Source organism: Liolophura sinensis, chromosome 1 (assembly GCF_032854445.1).
Source record: "Liolophura sinensis isolate JHLJ2023 chromosome 1, CUHK_Ljap_v2, whole genome shotgun sequence".
In the NCBI taxonomy this organism is placed as follows: domain Eukaryota; kingdom Metazoa; phylum Mollusca; class Polyplacophora; order Chitonida; family Chitonidae; genus Liolophura; species Liolophura sinensis.
The window spans coordinates 39282662-39303730 of NC_088295.1; the positions used below are offsets into that span (position 1 = coordinate 39282662).

At 38.4% G+C, this 21069-nt stretch overlaps 1 protein-coding gene across 1 annotated transcript in view; it reads right to left on the bottom strand.

The window, feature by feature from the left end:
* LOC135482168 (protein MMS22-like) overlaps positions 1–21069 on the bottom strand; it is a 34382-nt gene that overhangs the window by 7208 nt on the left and 6105 nt on the right. The window contains exons 8-29 of the mRNA XM_064762030.1: positions 20569–20662; positions 20033–20160; positions 19194–19307; positions 18802–18886; positions 18217–18341; positions 17902–17961; positions 17068–17187; positions 16801–16853; positions 15464–15511; positions 15134–15259; positions 14359–14476; positions 12967–13139; positions 12258–12391; positions 11522–11612; positions 10877–10929; positions 10058–10178; positions 9464–9532; positions 8831–8989; positions 6117–6243; positions 5622–5792; positions 1318–1440; positions 15–113 (exon numbers count right to left, since the gene is read on the bottom strand). Of these exons, the coding sequence (XP_064618100.1) occupies positions 15–113; positions 1318–1440; positions 5622–5792; positions 6117–6243; positions 8831–8989; positions 9464–9532; positions 10058–10178; positions 10877–10929; positions 11522–11612; positions 12258–12391; positions 12967–13139; positions 14359–14476; positions 15134–15259; positions 15464–15511; positions 16801–16853; positions 17068–17187; positions 17902–17961; positions 18217–18341; positions 18802–18886; positions 19194–19307; positions 20033–20160; positions 20569–20662 (2391 nt within the window). The remainder of the gene's footprint in view (positions 1–14; positions 114–1317; positions 1441–5621; positions 5793–6116; positions 6244–8830; positions 8990–9463; positions 9533–10057; positions 10179–10876; positions 10930–11521; positions 11613–12257; positions 12392–12966; positions 13140–14358; positions 14477–15133; positions 15260–15463; positions 15512–16800; positions 16854–17067; positions 17188–17901; positions 17962–18216; positions 18342–18801; positions 18887–19193; positions 19308–20032; positions 20161–20568; positions 20663–21069) is intronic.

Here is a 21069-nt window from a genome sequence, read left to right on the forward strand (position 1 = left end):
AGAGAGAAACTCACCACGGGAAACCTCTGAAGGAACTGTACCAGAATGTCCTTGACCCTCCTCTGTATGTACGGATCTCTTCTGTAGTCTAGCTGCGCCAGGCCTTGCACGAACTTAACATAAAAACGAAGGAGACTTCTTATTTATTTTGCACTAAGTGTGTTCTGGTGCCTGAGAGGAAAGCATCTAAACAACTCGGCCACAGTAACAACCACTTGGCAATAACACCATTCCTAATTTAACCACTTGGCCAAACCACCATCCCCAACTTAACCACTTGACCATACCACCATCCCCAAGTTAACCACTTGGCCATAACACCATCCCCAAGTTAACTGCATGACCATACCACCATCTCCAAATGAAACCGCTTGGCCATACCACCATCCCTAATTTAACCACTTGGCCAAACCACCATCCCCAACTTAACCACTTGACCATACCACCATCCCCAAGTTAACTGCATGACCATACCACCATCTCCAAGTGAAACCGCTTGGCCATAACACCATCCCTAATTTAAACACTTGGCCAAACCACCATCCCCAACTTAACCACTTGACCATAACACCATCCCCAATTTAACCACTTGGCCATAACAGCATTTCCAATTTAACCACTTGGCCATAACACCATCCCCAACTTCTGCAGATGGTCGTGGGTTTCCTTTGACCATAATGCTGGCCACCATCATGTAAGTGAAATATTCTTGAGTACGGCATAAAACACCAATAAAATAAACACATAACTTAAACATAACACCATCCCCAACTCAAAGTAAACAAATGCTAAAATATGACGTAAGGTTCATCATACAGACAACTTAAAACTATGCATAAATATACGTTCATTTATTTGTTTTGATTTTTGTGAAGAGAGTTTAAGTCATTTAAACCTTTGAATTCTATGGTGGGTTTTATCACAGTTTGGGAACTCTGACATCACAGGAAATTTTTCCAACTTTAATCACGAAACTGAATGATGTAACACTTCTTTTAGCCCATGAGTAAAAGATTACTGAAATAATGTTCTCAAAAATACCTTCCTTCTGGTGAACATCAGGAAAAAAAGGTGATATATCATCAGAGTTCCTAAATACCTTCAGTATGGCCCATAAAGCCCACCACAGAATTCATTGAAAGTATTTTTACACACAGTTTTCAGTCATCTGTAACCTTACTTCATATTTTATCTTTCTTTTACTTTAATCACTTGGTCATGACATCATCCCCACTTGGCTTTAACACAACCATCAGGAATGATACAGGTTTACTATTAATGAATGAAAAAAAGAATCTAACAAAAGTGTAGCTATACCAAATGGAGATGTTCCCTGAGAGTTGTCAGCAGGTTAGGGTGGACAGTCTTCCTGTGGTCAAACAGACTGTGAGGTAATACCAGGCGGTCAATAATGGCCGGAAGTGGACAGTCAGGCTGAGACTGAAACAAAATAAAGACTTCTGACTGAAACAAAAGAGGCTAATTTTTATACACAAGAAATGCAGCTTTAATGAAGTCATTTCAATGTACTCTCGTCATGAAATTATTAGAAATTATTAACTCTTCTGGCAAATTGTTACATACACTTTAAGTTAATACTTCTTTGATGTAACTTGATTGTATGGACTGTCTCTTGGATGAAATAAATGAATTGTAACTGATTTATTAAGTACTTTGATGGAGGTAATAAGGCTAAACATGTTTACATTCCACAAACTTTATACAGGGACTGTCGCGTTAGATCACATAAATTAATTAAAGCCCCTTTCTGGATAGGATATTGGACTCTAAGACAAATAACATTTATTTGGTTAATTGACTGCTATTCAACACCATGTTCAAGAATTTTTCACTTATACAATGTTAGCCAGTATTATGGGAGGAGCAAGCTAGTGTGTCTGCAGTAAACTACCAACCTTGGGCACGTTACTGATAAACTTTCTTACGAATGATGTATAGATATGCATCGCACACCATGTTAGTGAAATGCACGTAGTCTTCAATGAACAAATGACTCTACAAATGGTGTAGTAGACCAAATCTACAAATGGCATTGGAGACCAAATCTACAAATGGCATTATAGACCAAATCTACAAATGGCATTGTAGGCCAACTCCACAAAAGGTGCTGTAGACCAAATCTACAAATGGCGTTGTAGGCCAACTCTACAAATGGCGTTGCAGACCAAATCTACAAATGGCGTTGCAGACCAACTCTACAAATGGCATTGTAGACCAAATCTACAAATGGCATTGTAGGCCAACTCTACAAATGGTGTTGTAGGCCAAATCTACAAATGGCATTGTAGACCAAATCTACAAATGACCTTGTAGACCAACTCTACAAATGGCGTTGTAGGCCAACCCTACAAATGGCGTTGTAGGCCAAATCTACAAATGGCATTGTAGGCCAACCCTGCAAATGGCGTGGTAGACTAAATCTACAAATGACATTGTAGAACAAATCTACAAATGGCGTTGTAGGCCAACTCTACAAATGGTGTTGTAGGCCAAATCTACAAATGGCGTTGTACGCCAAATCTACAAATGACCTTGTAGGCCAAATCTACAAATGGCATTGTAGGCCAAACCTACATATGGCGTTGTAGGCCAACCCTGCAAATGGCATTGTAGGCCAACCCTGCAAATGGCGTAGTAGACCAAATCTACAAATGGCGTTTTAGGCCAACTCTGCAAATGACGTTGTAGAACAACTCTACAGATGGCGTTGTAGGCCAACTCTACAAATGGCGTTGTAGACCAAATCTACAAAAGGCGTTGTAGATTAAATCTACAAAAGGCGTTGCAGACCAAATCTACAAATGGCGTTGTAGACCAACTCTACAAATGGCGTTGTAGACCAACCCTACAAATGGCGTTGTAGGCCAAATCTACAAATGGCGTTGTAGGCCAACTCTACAAATGACGTTGTAGAACAACTCTACAGATGGCGTTGTAGGCCAACACTACAAATGGCGTTGTAGACCAAATCTACAAAAGGCATTGTAGACTAAATCTACAAATGGCGTTGTAGACCAACCCTACAAATGGCGTTGTAGGCCAAATCTACAAATGGCGTGGTAGACTTAATCTACAAATGGCGTTGTAGACCAAATCTACAAATGGCGTTGTAGGCCAACACTACAAATGACGTTGTAGAACAACTCTACAGATGGCGTTGTAGGCCAACACTACAAATGGCGTTGTAGACCAAATCTACAAAAGGCATTGTAGACTAAATCTACAAAAGGCGTTGTAGGCCAAATCTACAAATGGCGTTATAGACCAACTCTACAAATGGCACTGTAGGCCAAATCTACAAGTGGTGTTATAGACCAACTCTACAAATGGCATTGTAGGCCAAATCTACAAATTCACTGTTCAAGGCTGAGTTTGAACCCGCACCTAGAGCGGCCTAGAAATTGAATATTTATTTAATTGTTGTTTAACACAAGACAAATATTGCAGCTAAAATATTGCTTAGACGTCCATAAAAGCAGCAAATTTCATATATCATTAATGAATATAAACTGATGAATAAGACATATTTATTTTCTTCATTACTGGTAGTATTAAAGGAGAAGAAAACATAAAAATAATATCAAAATCATACGAAAAGCATGAAATGTTATATGCAAATATGGTCTTTAATATTTTTTTACATTTTTTCTTAAGGAGAAAAGGGTATTTGAAAACATTTTTGTATGGTGGGATTTGGGTCCACAATTTGGTATATATTGTCTTTGCATAATAATGCTGTAAATAAGGATGTGATGCATGTCTAATAAATTTATTTGAATGCAATTTTAGATTATATCCAAATCCATGGATTTAATTTGAATTATGATAATATTTATGAATATATTAAAAATATAAATATGATCAAACCACATAACCACATTTACTAGCTGAAAATACCAAATTCTAGAGCATTTTAAATCCTTTACAAGTAACAGAAAATCCTCATTTATGACATTATTGCACAAAGACAATAGATTCCAGGAGGTGGTCCCCAATACCCACCATACAAAAAATATTTTGAAGTGTTTTTTTCTCTTTCAAGAAAAATTGAAAAACAATATTGAAGACGACATTTACTAGCTTTTTGCACTCTTTCGTCTGAAGCATAAACAATTTTTATGTTTTCTAAACCTTTAAAATATCACATTCAAAATCTTTTCACCTATCTCATGACTGTCAAAGTTTATGGTTGCAGGAAAAGAACCCTGTACTTCTGAAGACAGTTGAAAAACATCCTCACTTCAAGCTATACAGGGTTCATAAAGGTATAGGAAAATAGAATTCAAGGAGTTTTCAGTGAATTTTTTGTCATTTTCAAGGCTAGTTTAAACATACCATGGTGCAAATTATAGATTATATTTTAAGTCTGAAATATAAATGCATTAATTTGCATGCATGTATATTGAATAGTATGCTTGCTTTTGCAAGAGATATCTGCCCTTCAGCTCTGTAATGCGACACATTTGGCTCAGTTAAAAAATGAACACCACATATCATTATGCAGGGTTTCCTCTGGGTCGGTATTTCTTTTAGCCAGTCACTTTAGCCACTCTTTCTTTAACCATACTTCCTAAGCGGCCGTAACTCTTCTAGGTCTCCTTCTGTTATTTGTTTTTATCAGCCTGGGTGTAGCTGCTAGAATCAGTCTGGTCTCTTCCAGCTATATCTGGAATTTATCAAATGTTACATTTAGAACAATTGCCCTCAAAATAATGGACCAATGCTTGACAGCATGTTTTCTGTTTTTGGACAAAAAAAATCAATCCTTTTTTCAAACTATCTGTAGGATCCTAGCAAAATGTAATTTCTTCTATCAGAAAAAATTGTTACGAAATTGATTTGTAAATTCAATTTATATAAATGCAACATTATGATCAGTACATTGGAGTAACACAGTCTGACAGGAGAAAACCAGACAGCGTACACATTTATGTAACGGCACATATTCTGAAACATTTAATTTACTTCAGATCCAAAAAAAAATACTTTATTATGTGGAAAAGTTTGAATTTTTCATGGGAGGTAAATTCATTTACAGGTGTAACTCTTCCTTGATTTATTTCCCTTGATAATTTTTTTTCTTTTTTATTTAACAAAAATGATTTCAAGCATTATTTAATGTAAGTCAACTTGCAACAATGCTGAGTCCTCTTTGTAGATTTCTGTCAAGTAATCGCTATACAACTGTGTTGTTGTTCTTTCGCCGAGATGAGGCCGTTTGAAATGAAAGTAAGTGGATTACTTTCATTAGAAAAATTGCGAAAATCTGCTAAAAAAACCCAGAAAACTCTCATGGTAAATTATGTATAACGTTTGTATTTTTTTAAAGTAAATAAATTTGACGCCAAAAATATTCGCATCTGTTAAAATTTTATCGCCATTTCAAACAATTTTTCTAAATTTGTGACAATGGCGAATGCCAGCAGAAGCCCTGATTACGGGAGAATTATCAGCGAGCTCCTGATATACAGACTCGGCGGTCAGCAGACAATGTTTAAGTTCGGGACAAACTAAGATGGTTATGACCTCCTTGGTCAGGGGTCGATCTGATGTATGTACTTTTCCAGCTAAACCAGATATCTTTATTAAGCAGCTCATACCTTGACATAGAGGAGAGGAGCACAGTATTTCACTAGATGACCCGTCATGTTATACACACAGGACAAGCTCTCTGCAGGCCCATAATTCCTAAGTATAGGGGTCACATAGCGAATCACATCTCGGCAATACAAGCATGCCTTAGTCCTGTATGCAATCTTGTTCATTAAACTCTAAAATCACCAAAAAATCATTAAATTTATTAGATAAAATATATTCCATCAGGTACAACAATATATACAGTAGTCTTCTTCACCCACTGAAATCATGTGGTCATCCAGAGGTGACTATAGTTCAAAGAAAGTTGATGTAATTTTTCCTTTACAAACCAAATATTGCACAAATGCTTTAAAAATAACTTATGAAGAGCAGGTATATGGAGACTGAAGCAAACATGGCTGTATTAGTCCACCATGCATTAAATCTTTACATGACAGGAACTAATTTAAAAAATCTGAATGTACTCTTTGGTAAAAGGAAGTAGTGAATTTATAAACCTCTGCTTTGTTGTAACATCTTCCCATAGCTTTGACAAACTGGAGTAGTGAGGTCTCTACCACAGCTGGCAGTTCCATCTCTGCTTTCTCAAACACAGCCTTTACATCAGACATCTGACACATGATTCTGTAAGAAATGGACACAATATGACTGCGTGATCTGATATGAAAGTGACCAAATCAAAAGCCAAATGAACAAATGAACACATATAAAATGAGAAAGGGCTTGACATCATAATTCTCATGTGGAAATATACAAGAAGAAAAACGTAAAGCACACCAGGTCTGATTTTCAAGAATAAAACAAGATCAGGAGGGCAAAGAGGTAAGATCAGGACTTGCATATGTTATGTTTATACTTAAAAGTTTGACATGTGAAAGGAGAGAACAGAGCACACCTTAGGTAGGTCTAATAGACAGGTAAACCAGGAGATACATGTAGGATCACAACGAATGATAACACACCTGTTTATACTGAGATAATCCTGTGATGAGGAGCCAGGTGTGTATCAGACAGGTCTGATAGTCAGGTAAACCAGGCGATACATGTAGGATCACAACGAATGATAACACACCTGTTTATATTGAGACAATCCTGTGATGAGGAGGGAGAAAGCAGAGCACACCTGAGCCAGGTGTGTGTCAGACATGTCTGATAGTCAGGTAAACCAGGCGATACATGTAGGATCACAAGGAATGATAACACACCTGTTTATATTGAGACAATCCTGTGTTGAGGAGGAAGAAAGCAGAGCACACCTGAGCCAGGTCTGATTGACAGGTAAACCAGGAGATATATGCAGGAACACAAGGAATGATAACACACCTGTTTATAGTGAGACAATCCTGTGATGAGGAGGGAGAGAGTATATCACACCTGAGCCAGGTCTGATTGACAGGTAAACCAGGAGATATATGCAGGAACACAAGGAATGATAACACACCTGTTTATATTGTAACAATCCTGTGATGAGGAGGGAGAGAGTAGAACACACCTGAGCCAGGTCTGATTGACAGGTAAACCACGAGATATATGCAGGAACACAAGGAATGATAACACACCTGTTTATATTGAGACAATCCTGTGATGAGGAGGGAGAGAGTAGAGCGCACCTGGGCCAGGTCTGATTGACAGGTAAACCACGAGATATATGCAGGAACACAAGGAATGATAACACACCTGTTTATATTGAGACAATCCTGTGATGAGGAGGGAGAGAGTAGAGCGCACCTCGGCCAGGTCTGATTGACAGGTAAACCAGGAGATATATGCAGGAACACAAGGAATGATAACACACCTGTTAATATTGAGACAATCCTGTGATGAGGAGGGAGAGAGTAGAGCGCACCTGGGCCAGGTCTGATTGACAGGTAAACCAGGAGATAAATGTAGGATCACAAGGAATGATAACACACCTGTTTATATTGAGACAATCCTGTGATGAGGAGAGAGAGAGTAGAACACACCTGAGCCAGGTCTGATTGACAGGTAAACCACAAGATATATGCAGGAACACAAGGAATGATAACACACCTGTTTATATTGTAACAATCCTGTGATGAGAAGTGAGAGAGTAGAACACACCTGAGCCAGGTCTGATTGACAGGTAAACCAGGAGATATATGCAGGAACACAAGGAATGACAACACACCTGTTTATATTGTAACAATCCTGTGATGAGGAGGGAGAGAGTAGAGCGCACCTGAGCCAGGTCTGATTGACAGGTAAACCACAAGATATATGCAGGAACACAAGGAATGATAACACACCTGTTTATATTGAGACAATCCTGTGATGAGGAGGGAGAGAGTAGAGCGCACCTGAGCCAGGTCTGATTGACAGGTAAACCACGAGATATATGCAGGAACACAAGGAATGATAACACACCTGTTTATATTGTAACAATCCTGTGATGAGGAGGGAGAGAGTTGAACACACCTGAGCCAGGTCTGATTGACAGGTAAACCAGGAGATACATGTAGGATCACAAGGAATGATAACACACCTGTTTATATTGAGACAATCCTGTGATGAGGAGGGAGAGAGTAGAGCGCACCTCGGCCAGGTCTGATTGACAGGTAAACCAGGAGATATATGCAGGAACACAAGGAATGATAACACACCTGTTAATATTGAGACAATCCTGTGATGAGGAGGGAGAGAGTAGAGCGCACCTGGGCCAGGTCTGATTGACAGGTAAACCAGGAGATACATGTACGATCACAAGGAATGATAACACACCTGTTTATATTGAGACAATCCTGTGATGAGGAGGGAGGGAGTAGAACACACCTGAGCCAGGTCTGATTGACAGGTAAACCACGAGATATATGCAGGAACACAAGGAATGATAACACACCTGTTTATATTGTAACAATCCTGTGATGAGAAGTGAGAGAGTAGAACACACCTGAGCCAGGTCTGATTGACAGGTAAACCAGGAGATATATGCAGGAACACAAGGAATGATAACACACCTGTTTATATTGTAACAATCCTGTGATGAGGAGTGAGAGAGTTGAACACACCTGAGCCAGGTCTGATTGACAGGTAAACCAGGAGATACATGTACGATCACAAGGAATGATAACACACCTGTTTATATTGAGACAATCCTGTGATGAGGAGGGAGAGAGTAGAGCGCACCTGGGCCAGGTCTGATTGACAGGTAAACCAGGAGATACATGTACGATCACAAGGAATGATAACACACCTGTTTATATTGAGACAATCCTGTGATGAGGAGGGAGAGAGTAGAGCACACCTGAGCCAGGTTTGTATCAGACAGGTCTGATAGTCAGGTAAACTTTGTGACAGAGCATCCACCACAGGTGTGTTCTGTAGGACATGGTTCAGGAATCTACACGAACATCTGAAAGAAAAATTTAATAAAATTCTGTGATTATTCTGTTTGATTATTCTTTGGTGTCTACCATTGGCCTTGAAAATTAAGTGTAAATGACCAATCTTTACAAGCTAATGACAACTTGTCCTTGGAGGCTGCTAAATGAATGAGACGAATGAATCCAAGATCAGGGCCAAGTTTCACAAAGATGTCATACATGTGTGATAATTACACATATAGGACAGGTGTACAACAAAATAATGTTGTCGCCGCATTGTGAGACTGTGCCCAGGATTGAACCTGTGCCCTGTAGGCTGCCAGCTGGAAATCACTTACATGTAACTTATCCACTGTCCAGTGATCCACTGTCACCATTTACAAACTTAGATGGGTTAAAAAAGTTCATGAAACTTAATTCATAAACATTAAATCTTACAATAATGTAAATCCTCCTAACACACATGTAAAAGATTTAAGAGTCTAGTAAAAGAAAAGCCTTACCTCACATTCACATCTTCATTGAGTGCAAAATACTGAAAAATGCTGCACACAGACTGGTTGTCTTCTCCACTGTAATGTACATAGAATTCTTTTCAGATTGGTGGAACCTTTGGGCATCATTTTTCATAATCTTACCCAAAAACATATCGACATAAAGTCTTCAACACTTCCATGGCTACCCGGTATATAGATAGTAAGATTCTTGTTAATTTGTGGAATTCTGAATTATATTTATTCAACAATGAATTGATCATGTGAATGATCATGACGTTTTGACAGCCTCATGCCTCATGCTGACAGCCTCATGCTTACAGCTTCATGCTAACAGCCTCATGCTGACAGCCTCATGTCATTTATCAAAACAAGCATGCTATGTCTTCTCGCATCTTACTAGTCGCATACTAGTTTCTAGTTTACATACTGGGTAAATGTATAAAGCTAAAGTGTGAACCAAAAACTCACACAATATTTTATCCTATAAAATTTTATCTGCAGAGAGGAAATATATGTAGTTTCAGTTTCTAAAACACTGATGGTGTTTTGGGAGTTGCTGAATTGCAAGTATAACAAAAAAAGTTTTTGCCTTGCCCTCACATTTGTGCCGTGGACATACAGAGACATGCGATGAGGTCAGCTAGCTCTGGGGGTGGGGTATGTGTGGTCGCATGATTCTTACAGAATGGGTACACGCTCTGCCACAGGATGTCAATCCAGGCTGTTACAAAAAATGCAATAGTAGAGGTAATTACAGGCATTTCACCTAAGGTTGAGTAAATATAAATGCGCTTAGACAAGCACATAAGATAACAACACTTTTTTCTGATAAGAAATTAATATCACACAAAAAACTCAGTGGCACTATAAGATGGATGAATCAGTTGAAAAATGCCCAACTTTAGGTTAAATACTTACTTATTTATCTATTTGTTAATTTATTTCATTATTTTTTGGATTAGAGTTTTACGCTAAGCTTCAAAATATTTCACTTATATGGTGGGAGGAAACAGGGCTCTGTCGGAGGGAACCCACAACCATCTGCAGGTTGCTGGCAAACCTTCCCATGTACGATCAGAGAGGAAGCCAGCATGAGCTAAACTTGAACTCACAGCAAACTACACTAGTGCTCTAGCACTCTTATTACCAAGAAACCAGACAACTAGATGTATGGTGAGGAAAGGTAAAAACTGGTACTGGTAAGGCACACCCAAAGATCAACTAAAGTAGACTCAGACTCCATTGAGTGACTGCAAGGATTTCTCCATCCATAAGACTATCCTCTGTTCTGAGTATGGTAGAAAACAATAAGCAAGAACGTCAATTATCACATTGATTAACTTGTTCTCCACTAAACGAGATGTTCTGATACAAATACTCGAGCAAAGCCATAGTAACACTGACACTGACTCAACTTACCTCTTGCTCCATCAACAACAGACACATCCTGGTTTTGTGAAGAGCAGAAATTTCTGAAAACAAAACAATGCATTACATTATTTTGGTTATAAAATTTGTTTTTAGAAAAAAGGAAGAAGTTCCTTCTCATCTTTCGGGATTTAACAAGTAAACATGATGTCAATAAATCAAAAGTCTATGAAGCAAAACAATAACACAAAACGAACAATACTACTTCTTTTTTTTAGGATAGATATGTATACATAGTCCAGGATGGACTAAACATCTGCGAAATAAGAAACTGTTTATTCCTGTTACAATTACACGAGTATGGGCTAAAAACAGCTGACTAGATGGCCCCAAAACTAGAAGAATTAGGGCATCACTGTATTTCACTGTATTGGTCTTGTATGTAAAAACAAACTTTCAGAGGCCTTAAATGATAATTTTGGTACTAAGAAATTTATCAAATCTCACTAAAAAATCTCTAAAGTGGCATTTTAAGGTGGATATATGTGTCAAGAATATTAAGCTTAGGTGAAATACAGTAGGTAACCTAAGATTATCACAAGAAAATAGCTCATCATCTATGGCCACTATCACAAAATGTTAAGATGTTTTTAAGAAAATAAAATCGTATCCTAAGTGAAATCTGGCAAATCTTACCTTACATTTGCCAAAATATTCAGACAGGTAGACAAGACATGACGGAGCTCATTCTCACCGCACACAGGTAAAATCTGAGATAGACCCTGACCTGGAAGGAAAATTGCTGACAACTGTATCATTCAAATTCCTCCACGTCAGATTCCTGATGAATGCAAATTTATTTCCATTATTTATTCTGTTAAATTGTTAGCGATGTTTACTTTTTGCCAATCTTACAATCGCATCTGTATAAAGTGTACATGAAATGATTGTTTTTCATTTCTTAATACAAAAAAGTCCACAAAAAAACCTTCTTAATTTTCCTTTAGGGGCGTAATAATGGCTTCAAGCTACAGTTTTCCAAAGGCCTCAGCGGTGTGTCCTGAGAAAAGTAGCCTTGTGGTGATATAAATGATAGCAGCTGCCATAATACCTTTTTTCGAGGCAGAGCCTGAATTGGGGGCGCTGTGCTGGTCACATGTTCGCAATATGGTCATCAATGACTTCATTTCCGAATATTTCTGACCATTAGAAATATGCTTAATATGAGTTATTCAGACAAATAAAATATGCCTAAAATATGACCAATTTCCCTAATTAATTTGTGGCATGTACTGTTTTATTTTCTTTTAAACCATACCCTTCATTTTATTGTACCTGTTCAGGTTTGTTTATAAAATAAACATTTTTGTCACACCTTCTCATCTGGCAGTGTTTTGTACTAATATACTGTTCGATTTTTTTTGCCCATTACCTATGAGTTTGTGTTGTGAGAGGTTAAGATGAGAGCTCTGGTCCAGCACATCGCTCAGGTTCTCCAGGTAGAAGGACAAGAGTTCCCACACCTTCTGCTTCTGCATACTGTCCAGGTTGGGCTGGCAGAACTCACTAGTGAAACATCAACAGTGCAGCTTAATATACTTGATAAATTATAACGATATGTCTTGCGTTAAAGGGGCAATTGAAATACTTACACTGTACAGCTTACACTGTATACTGTGAGCTTACATTATTGCAGTGTGTATTTCAGCAGTGTGTATTTTGTCTTGGAAAACCTTGGTGATCAATGCACCATTGTCATCCAGTCAGTCACAAATATGCTCACTTTTACACATGTGGATGTAAAGAGCATTTCACCATTCTTTCTTGGTAGACCTTGGTGACCATGGCCTCAATCTTAATGAAAGATCTTCTTTTCTCCACTGTCATCCAAAAAATGTCCAGTAGTCTCCTTCGGAGCCAGTGTGTGGACTAAAAACTGAGATGACTTCATTTCAAAACAGTAGAGAGAGAGAGAGAGAGCCTAACTGCAAAATTGGATTGAAGCAAATGACTATTCTGGTCAGTTATTAATTAAAAATTAAATTTATTTGAAGCCAACATCTAATTATTCATCCATCATGATTGACTTATTCATCTTTCATGGTTGATAAAACCAGAAGATTGAAGATAACAAAACAGACCTGCAGCAAGCGTTGAAAGATGTTGACATTCTCTCAGCCAAGAACGAGAGGTCTTGTTTTTTCTCCAGATGAATAATAACTAATGAAAACATTCCTTTCCATACAGCCCTCTTCCTTTTTGTGTCCAGCATTGAGAAATCCAACAGTTCATAAAAGGCACAAAGCTTGTTTACCTGTAACACACACGCACAGCAATTGCAGATAACCAATGCCTGCATGTATCACATCAATACCACAATGACTTCACATCACTACACTGGAATTCCAGCATTTTATGTCATCACTCAGTATATGTTTTGTCATGTTTTGAGAGCGTAGATCTAACTTTGAAAGCATATGCACAACAGTGCTCACCTACCTAAAATCCCAGCCATGAAAACTAAGATACTAACTAGAGAGCTACCATTTGAGACAACAATTCAACTTCTTATTTTGACCAAAACACTTCATTCTGATGACACACACAAACGACAACCAGCTATTCTCTTGCAGTCAAGGCCTAAGCCTTTCTTCATGTCTCTAGTTGACACACCTACATCTGTGCTCTCAGTCTCTAGGTCAGTCTTCACCACCAGTGTGTAAGGGTTAGGTAACTTACCTTTGTGTATAGGTCAGTCTTCACCACCAGTGTGTAAGGGTAAGGTAACTCACCATGGTGTCTAGGTCAGCCTTCACCACCAGTGTGTAAGGGTAAGGTAACTCACCATAGTGTCTAGGTCAGCCTTCACCACAAGTGTATAAGGCTGATGTAACTCACCATAGCGTCTAGGCCAGTCTTCACCACCAGGGTGTAAGGGTTAGGTAACTCACCATAGTGTGTGGGCCAGTCTTGAACACTAGTGTGCAAGGGTAAGGTAACTCACCATAGAGTCTAGGTCAGCCTTCACCACCAGTGTGTAAGGGTAAGGTAACTCACCATAGTGTCTCGGTCAGTCTTCACCACCAGTGTGTAGGGTAAGGTAACTCACCATAGTGTCTAGGTCAGCCTTCACCACCAGTGTGTAAGGGTAAGGTAACTCACCATAGTGTCTAGGTCAGCCTTCACCACCAGTGTGTAAGGGTAAGGTAACTCACCATAGTGTCTCGGTCAGTCTTCACCACCAGTGTATAAGGGTAAGGTAACTCACCATAGTGTGTGGGTCAGTCTTGAACACTAGTGTGCAAGGGTATGGTAACTCACCATAGTGTCTAGGTCAGCCTTCACCACCAGTGTGTAAGGGTAAGGTAACTCACCATAGTGTCTAGGTCAGCCTTCTCCACAAGTGTGTAAGGCTGATGTAACTCACCATAGTGTCTAGGCCAGCCTTCACCACCAGTGTGTAAGGGTAAGGTAACTCAAAATAGTGTCTAGGTCAGTCTTCACCACCAGTGTATAAGGGTAAGGTAACTCACCATAGTGTCTAGGTCAGGCTTCACCACCAGCATCAAGGTGACGAATAGTTTGGTTAGGTTGTTCAGCCCCGTCTCTCCCAACTCCTGCATACGTCGGGTGTGGAATTTAGAAAATATCCTGTCATAATAAATTTTAAATGGCATCATGTTCTACATCCAAAAGATCCAAATCTATTACTCAAAGAAAAACTCAGTGACCACTGATTCGTCTATGGCTAGACAAAGATAACCTTCCTGGTAAAAGGGTAATCTCACTCCAATAATGCTGGCTGTAGATGCAAAACATACAAATATAAACAGACAAATTGTTTTTTTTTAGATATGATATTCCAGAATAAGTTAACATTACAAAACTACTGTTGGGGGGCCTCGAGGCTCAGTTGGTTAGCATGCTAGCACAGTGTAATGACCCAGGTGCCTCTCACCAATGCGGTCTCTGTGAGTTCAAGTCCAGCTCATGCTGACTTCACCACCGGTCATTCGTGGGAAGGTCTGTCTGCAACCTGCGGATGCTCGTGGGTTTTTCCGGGCTTCTGCCCAGTTTCCTCCCACCATAATGCTGGCTGCTGTCGTAGAAGTTAAATTTTCTTCAATACAGCGTAAAACATCAATCAAATAAATAAATAAACAAAACTACTGTTTACTAGAAAAGGAAAAATTAAGAACTTTCCAGGGCGTACCCCTAAAAAGACCTTTTATCAAGGATCTTCACAGCCTTGAAAACCTTTCAATAAATTTCAAGGTGGGATCCCTGTAGGAGACTTGTGTTGCATACCTGCCCTTGAGCTGTCTCCACTCCTGTGAGGAGCCACGCTCCAGGAAGCGGTGTAGATGATCAGACAAGATGTGTAGGAACAAACTAAAGCTGTCCTCTTGCTCAAGACGTCGTAAAACAACATCCCTGAAAATGGTTACAACGTCATTTAGTACCATTCATTCCTGCTGATGAATTGAAGCATTGACATGTGTCAAGCATTTGAAAAGTTTGGGACATTTCAAATAACATTTCAAATGCATGGATTTTTCAAAACCAAATAACAGATGTCACAAGTTAATGTGAAATTAACTGCAGACCAATTAATAATAATATTCACTTCTATTTTACCTTTGTGTTAGACTTTTGCAATCAGTGAGGAAGGAGACGGCCGTTTTCCTGAAAGTCATAGAAAGGTTTGTCTCTTATGAATATCACAAATGAGATTCATATTCTCATTATTCTTGAGAATGGCATAAAACACAAATCAAGTAAATAAATAAACCATGTATTTTCATTCTAGACAATTTTGACTTACATCAAGTAACCAGCGCATATTATGCACTTTAATAACACCTCAGAAAGTTAAAACTAATGAGAGTAATGCCTAAAGATCCCTCAAAATGAAAAAAAAAAATATTATTTTAGCTGGAAAACAATCATCACTCAAACCGTGACCCAATGTACAGACAACACCAACCTTATAGATGCAAGTCCATGTATCCCCATTGATGCCACTTGGACATACCGTCACCCAATGTGCAGACAACACAAACCTTATAGATGCAAGTCCATGTATCCCCAATGATGCCACTTGGACATACCGTCACCCAATGTGCAGATAACACAAACCTTATAGATGCAAGTCCATGTATCCCCATTGATGCCACTTGGACATACCGTCACCCAATGTGCAGACAACACAAACCTTACAGATGCAAGTCCATGTATCCCCATTGATGCCACTTGGACATACCGTCACCCAATGTGCAGACAACACAAACCTTATAGATGCAAGTCCATGTATCCCCATTGATGCCACTTGGACATACCGTCACCCAATGTGCAGACAACACAAACCTTATAGATGCAAGTCCATGTATCCCCATTGATGCCACTTGGACATACCATCACCCAATGTGCAGATAACACAAACCTTATAGATGCAAATCCATGTATCCCCATTGATGCCACTTGGAAATATCGTCACCCAATGTGCAGACAACACAAACCTTACAGATGCAAGTCCATGTATCCCCATTGATGCCACTTGGACATACCGTCACCCAATGTGCAGACAACACAAACCTTATAGATGCAAGTCCATGTATCCCCATTGATGCCACTTGGACATACCGTCACCCAATGTGCAGACAACACAAACCTTATAGATGCAAGTCCATGTATCCCCATTGATGCCACTTGGACATACCATCACCCAATGTGCAGATAACACAAACCTTATAGATGCAAATCCATGTATCCCCATTGATGCCACTTGGAAATATCGTCACCCAATGTGCAGATAACACAAACCTTATAGATGCAAGTCCATGTATCCCCATTGATGCCACTTGGACATACCGTCACCCAATGTGCAGACAACACAAACCTTACAGATGCAAGTCCATGTATCCCCATTGATGCCACTTGGACATACCGTCACCCAATGTGCAGATAACACAAACCTTATAGATGCAAGTCCATGTATACCCATTGAAGCCACTTGGAAGTTACTGTTCTGTAGAATGAAACCAGACAGGTAAAATTACCAAATGCTATTGTGGGATCTTTGTTGTTTGACTTGAAGCAGATTCATCATATTTGTTAGAAGACAAACACAAATAATGCATCGTATTTTATCTCAAGTGAAAAGTCAGCTTTATAATTTACAGCTATTGGTTATGAGAGCATTGTTGACCCAATACAAGTTCAGAGTGTCTAACAATACTTACCAGCTTTCCAGAAAAATAGTCCCACAATGTCATCACCATGGTAACATTGGGTTCCCACAAGTGTGACAGTTTGACACAATATCTGAGATAGTGCTGCAGTTGTGACTCATCAACATTAGGCTGAAGAAGAGAGAAAGAAATCAAACAAACTCTAAATTTCCCATGAACTGATAACTATATGTTTAACAGACTTCCTGAATTGCTGTTTGAAGCAAATATTGTTTAATCCACTCTGTGAATGCCATGATCTCATGAGCCCAAACTCATTCACTGCTTTCTTTGTGTTCATATGCAAACTACAGGTCAATGACCCTGGAACCTCTCACAAATGCATTTGCTGCGAGTTCAAGACCAGCTCATGCTGGCATTCTCTCCGGTCATATGTGGGAAAGGTCTTCCAGGAACCTGTGGATATCGTTGTGTTTTTCCAATGAGCTCTGCTTGGTTTCCTTTCACCAGAATGTTAGCCTCCGTCGCATAAATAAAATATTCTTGAGTATGGCATAAAACTCCAATCAAATAAATAAATAAATAAATAAATATTAAAGATCACTACATTCATCCTTTGGGTGATGATCAATGGCAAAAAATAATCCAATGTTCTTGTCGCAGGCTACAAGGAAGTGACCAGTGACATGCATGAGTTCAAACCCAGCTTTAGATAGATTACACCTCATTATGTCCAGAAGCTTGTCAAGCAACTTCCAGACAGTTTCAGACATTTTCACAATAAAGAAACAGTCTTTAGGATGGTAAAACAAACCAGTCAAATAATTATATAAACATACATCAAATATTGATGAAATTCTCATTATCAGTGCACACTTCACTTACAGATGTGATGCAGGCCTTGATGAGAGTCTGTGCTAGCGGGTAATTGCTTTGAACAGCTGACTGAAATCAGAAAACAACCCTGAGCATTTCCTTATCCACAATATTAATACATCTTGGGAGCATTATCTGTTCAAAACAGTTCAATAATTCACAATTGTATTTTTTATGAATGGTCAAATTGGTAATATTTATTGCCACATAAAAACAAGATGTGAAGATATATTCAAGACAGCAGAAATTTTACACCGTAAATAGAAAATTTAAAATGTGTAAGTGTTTCAGAAAACCTATTGGAATCGAGTAGGTAGCACATACGATCGCATTATATTGTCCTCTGTCATCGTAGGCAAAAAGTGGAGCAATCTGAGCCATCAGCCACAGGCAGAGAGGTGCAGGCTTGTCTACGCTGATTTCAGGCGGATTGTAAAACACACTGGAATCTTCACAAAGAAATCACAATGCGCTTATGATCACATGAAAGTAATTACTCCCCACTTCCTGGTGGAGGCCCAAATCTCCTTTTCAAGGAAAATACTTGTTCTGATCCTTTATTCCTCTGAAAAGACTGAAAAATTCTTGGATACCATGTCATAAAACAATCAAGTAAATAAATATATAGTATATACATACATAATTGGTACATGTTTGTCACTTTGTTTGTCAATGTAAACAATTTAACCCTAATATATAGTAAATATCATCAATTTAGATAATTAGACTCATTTCCTCATACCAAGATATAAAATAAATGGTAACCATTATGCTGACCTTATCAGAATAAAAAGTCCATATAAGTTGCAATTTACATATCAAATGCATCTCATTTTGCCAAATCTATATTTGTTTAATATTTAAAAGTTTGTCTCTTCATCTTTTATATAGTATATTCATTAGTAGTACCTGTATCCATACTGTCAACTGACCCATCATCTCTTGTACAAGTCAGCAAACCTTGAGCAGTACTGTGGAAATCAAACCAGAAATCCTGAAAACACAGGAGGTGAAACCACTTTACATATGGTCATTAACATCAATGTCAATTACAGCAGAAATTTAGGCTTACAAATTTAAATATATAAAACAGAGAGTGTGAAATTTTGTTGACATAAAGATGAGTTAAAGTTGGGAATTACTTTTTTTTCCCTGAGTGGACTTGTGAGTGGCACTTACAACATACCTCACGAGGAAAGCTTTCGAATTTCAAATTTGGAGTTTAGTAAATGCAAATGAAGCAGATCAGAAACACATTACAGAGATGAGGCTATATCAGTCATATTTGTGAGTGTGACAACCTGTCCATGTCCTGATTTCTGTCTCCATGACAACAGGTGAATGAGGATGACCAGAAACTCTCTCACACAGGAACAGGGGAAGGCAGACAGGCGGAGACGGTCACTGGGTGACAGCTGCAGACCAGAACAGATTGCAATACAGAATGGAAACATTGACACCAAACTGCACAAGCATTTCCTGTGACATGAACATTTACATCAATTGTAAAGACGATATGGCTCAGTGAAGTTTTAATACCTGATTTTGTCAACTAAATCTTGACAGAACAAACATTGCCTATGAAATGTTGCCTATGGTATTATTATGGAGAGTTTTGTCTGAATAGAATTAAATGCATTATTCCTCAAATAATAATGTACCCAAATATGCATAACTCCTCAAATATTAATGTACCCAAATATGCACTGCTCCTCAAATATTAATGTACCCAAATATGCATTACTCCTCGAATATTAATGTACCCAAATACGCATTACTCCTCAAATATTAATGTACTCCAATATGCATCACACCCCAAATATTAATGTACCCAAATATACATTACTCCTCAAACATTAATGTACCTGAATATGTAATAAGAAAATTCTAATGTGGAAAATGATGTTAGCACATAAAACATTGTGAAGTATCTTAGAGGTATCTTTTTGAAAATATTCCCTTCTGATATAAATGTTTTTAAAAAATCAATGCTTTCTGTGATGAATTAGTGATTACTAGAAACTAATGTTTATTACTAGCCCAGAAATGGAACACTGTAAATGGTTTTTTTTCTTTTCTGTTTCTGTTTGGTTTTAATGAAATCCTTGTTACAGATATACAATGAGTTCTCACATCTCACCTTGTTATAGCGGTCAGCACAAATAGTGACCAAGTCCCATAGAATAAGCTGAGTGAGCTGTGAGGTCAAGCTCTCCGTTACACTGCTGTCATTCTTGTTACAGCATATTGTTACCTGGGGAGAGTTTCCTACAAGAAAACAGCACAGATGACATCATTAGACTTCTAGATATATTTAATCATGGCATTTGCTAACATACATCAACATTCTCACTTGCCAAGTTCCTTATACAGAGAGGAGTTACCATGAAAAAGTGTATTATTGGATAATGACAGGCCTTCATGTACAAACTATTTACCAATTTTGTGCATTTCTTTCAATGAAGTTATCTCCTGAAATTGAGTCAACATTTAGTGTCACAGAGTGCAGGTCATAAAACTAAGATAACCTGTCTAAGCTTCCACATTTTCTTAGCCTGTTACATTGGACTTTTTTTGTGAGTCAAAAAGGAAGATTTGACAGGAGCTGATTCAATCAATTATCCCCCAAAAGAGGCAATTTTTGGTGTGTTCATTCGTCTGTAAGTCCAAACAAACCTGCACAAATCTGATCCAGTTTCATCATGATTTGTAGAACACCCCAGTACATGTCCATATGCATGTGGAAATGATGAGAGGCCTTTGTCGGATTCTGCGTAACAAAACGAACTCATGACAAAACTTACAAATTTCAGATCTACAAATTGTCTTCATAAAAATCTAGTGCCCTGTGAGCAACCCCATACTGGGGTTAAGTCTGGATGGGACCACTGTTATTTGCCACGTATCTGGCAGAAAACTGCAGCTCATCCTTTCAAACCATTATTCTATGATGCTGAACAAATTATTAGTGTTCTCTACTAAGTAACTGAGCCAGCACAAACTGCTATTATTACAAAACATAGTAAAACAAATGTTTTGACTTATACTTTGCTATTGATTTTAGCTGGGTCATGTCATTCAATCAGACAGCAGTCAGTCTGTCTGTTGATTGGTCAAAATTTTTACATCCAATTTTTTAAGGACCTGATGGCAAACTTGGAATGGCCTGAATGTGTC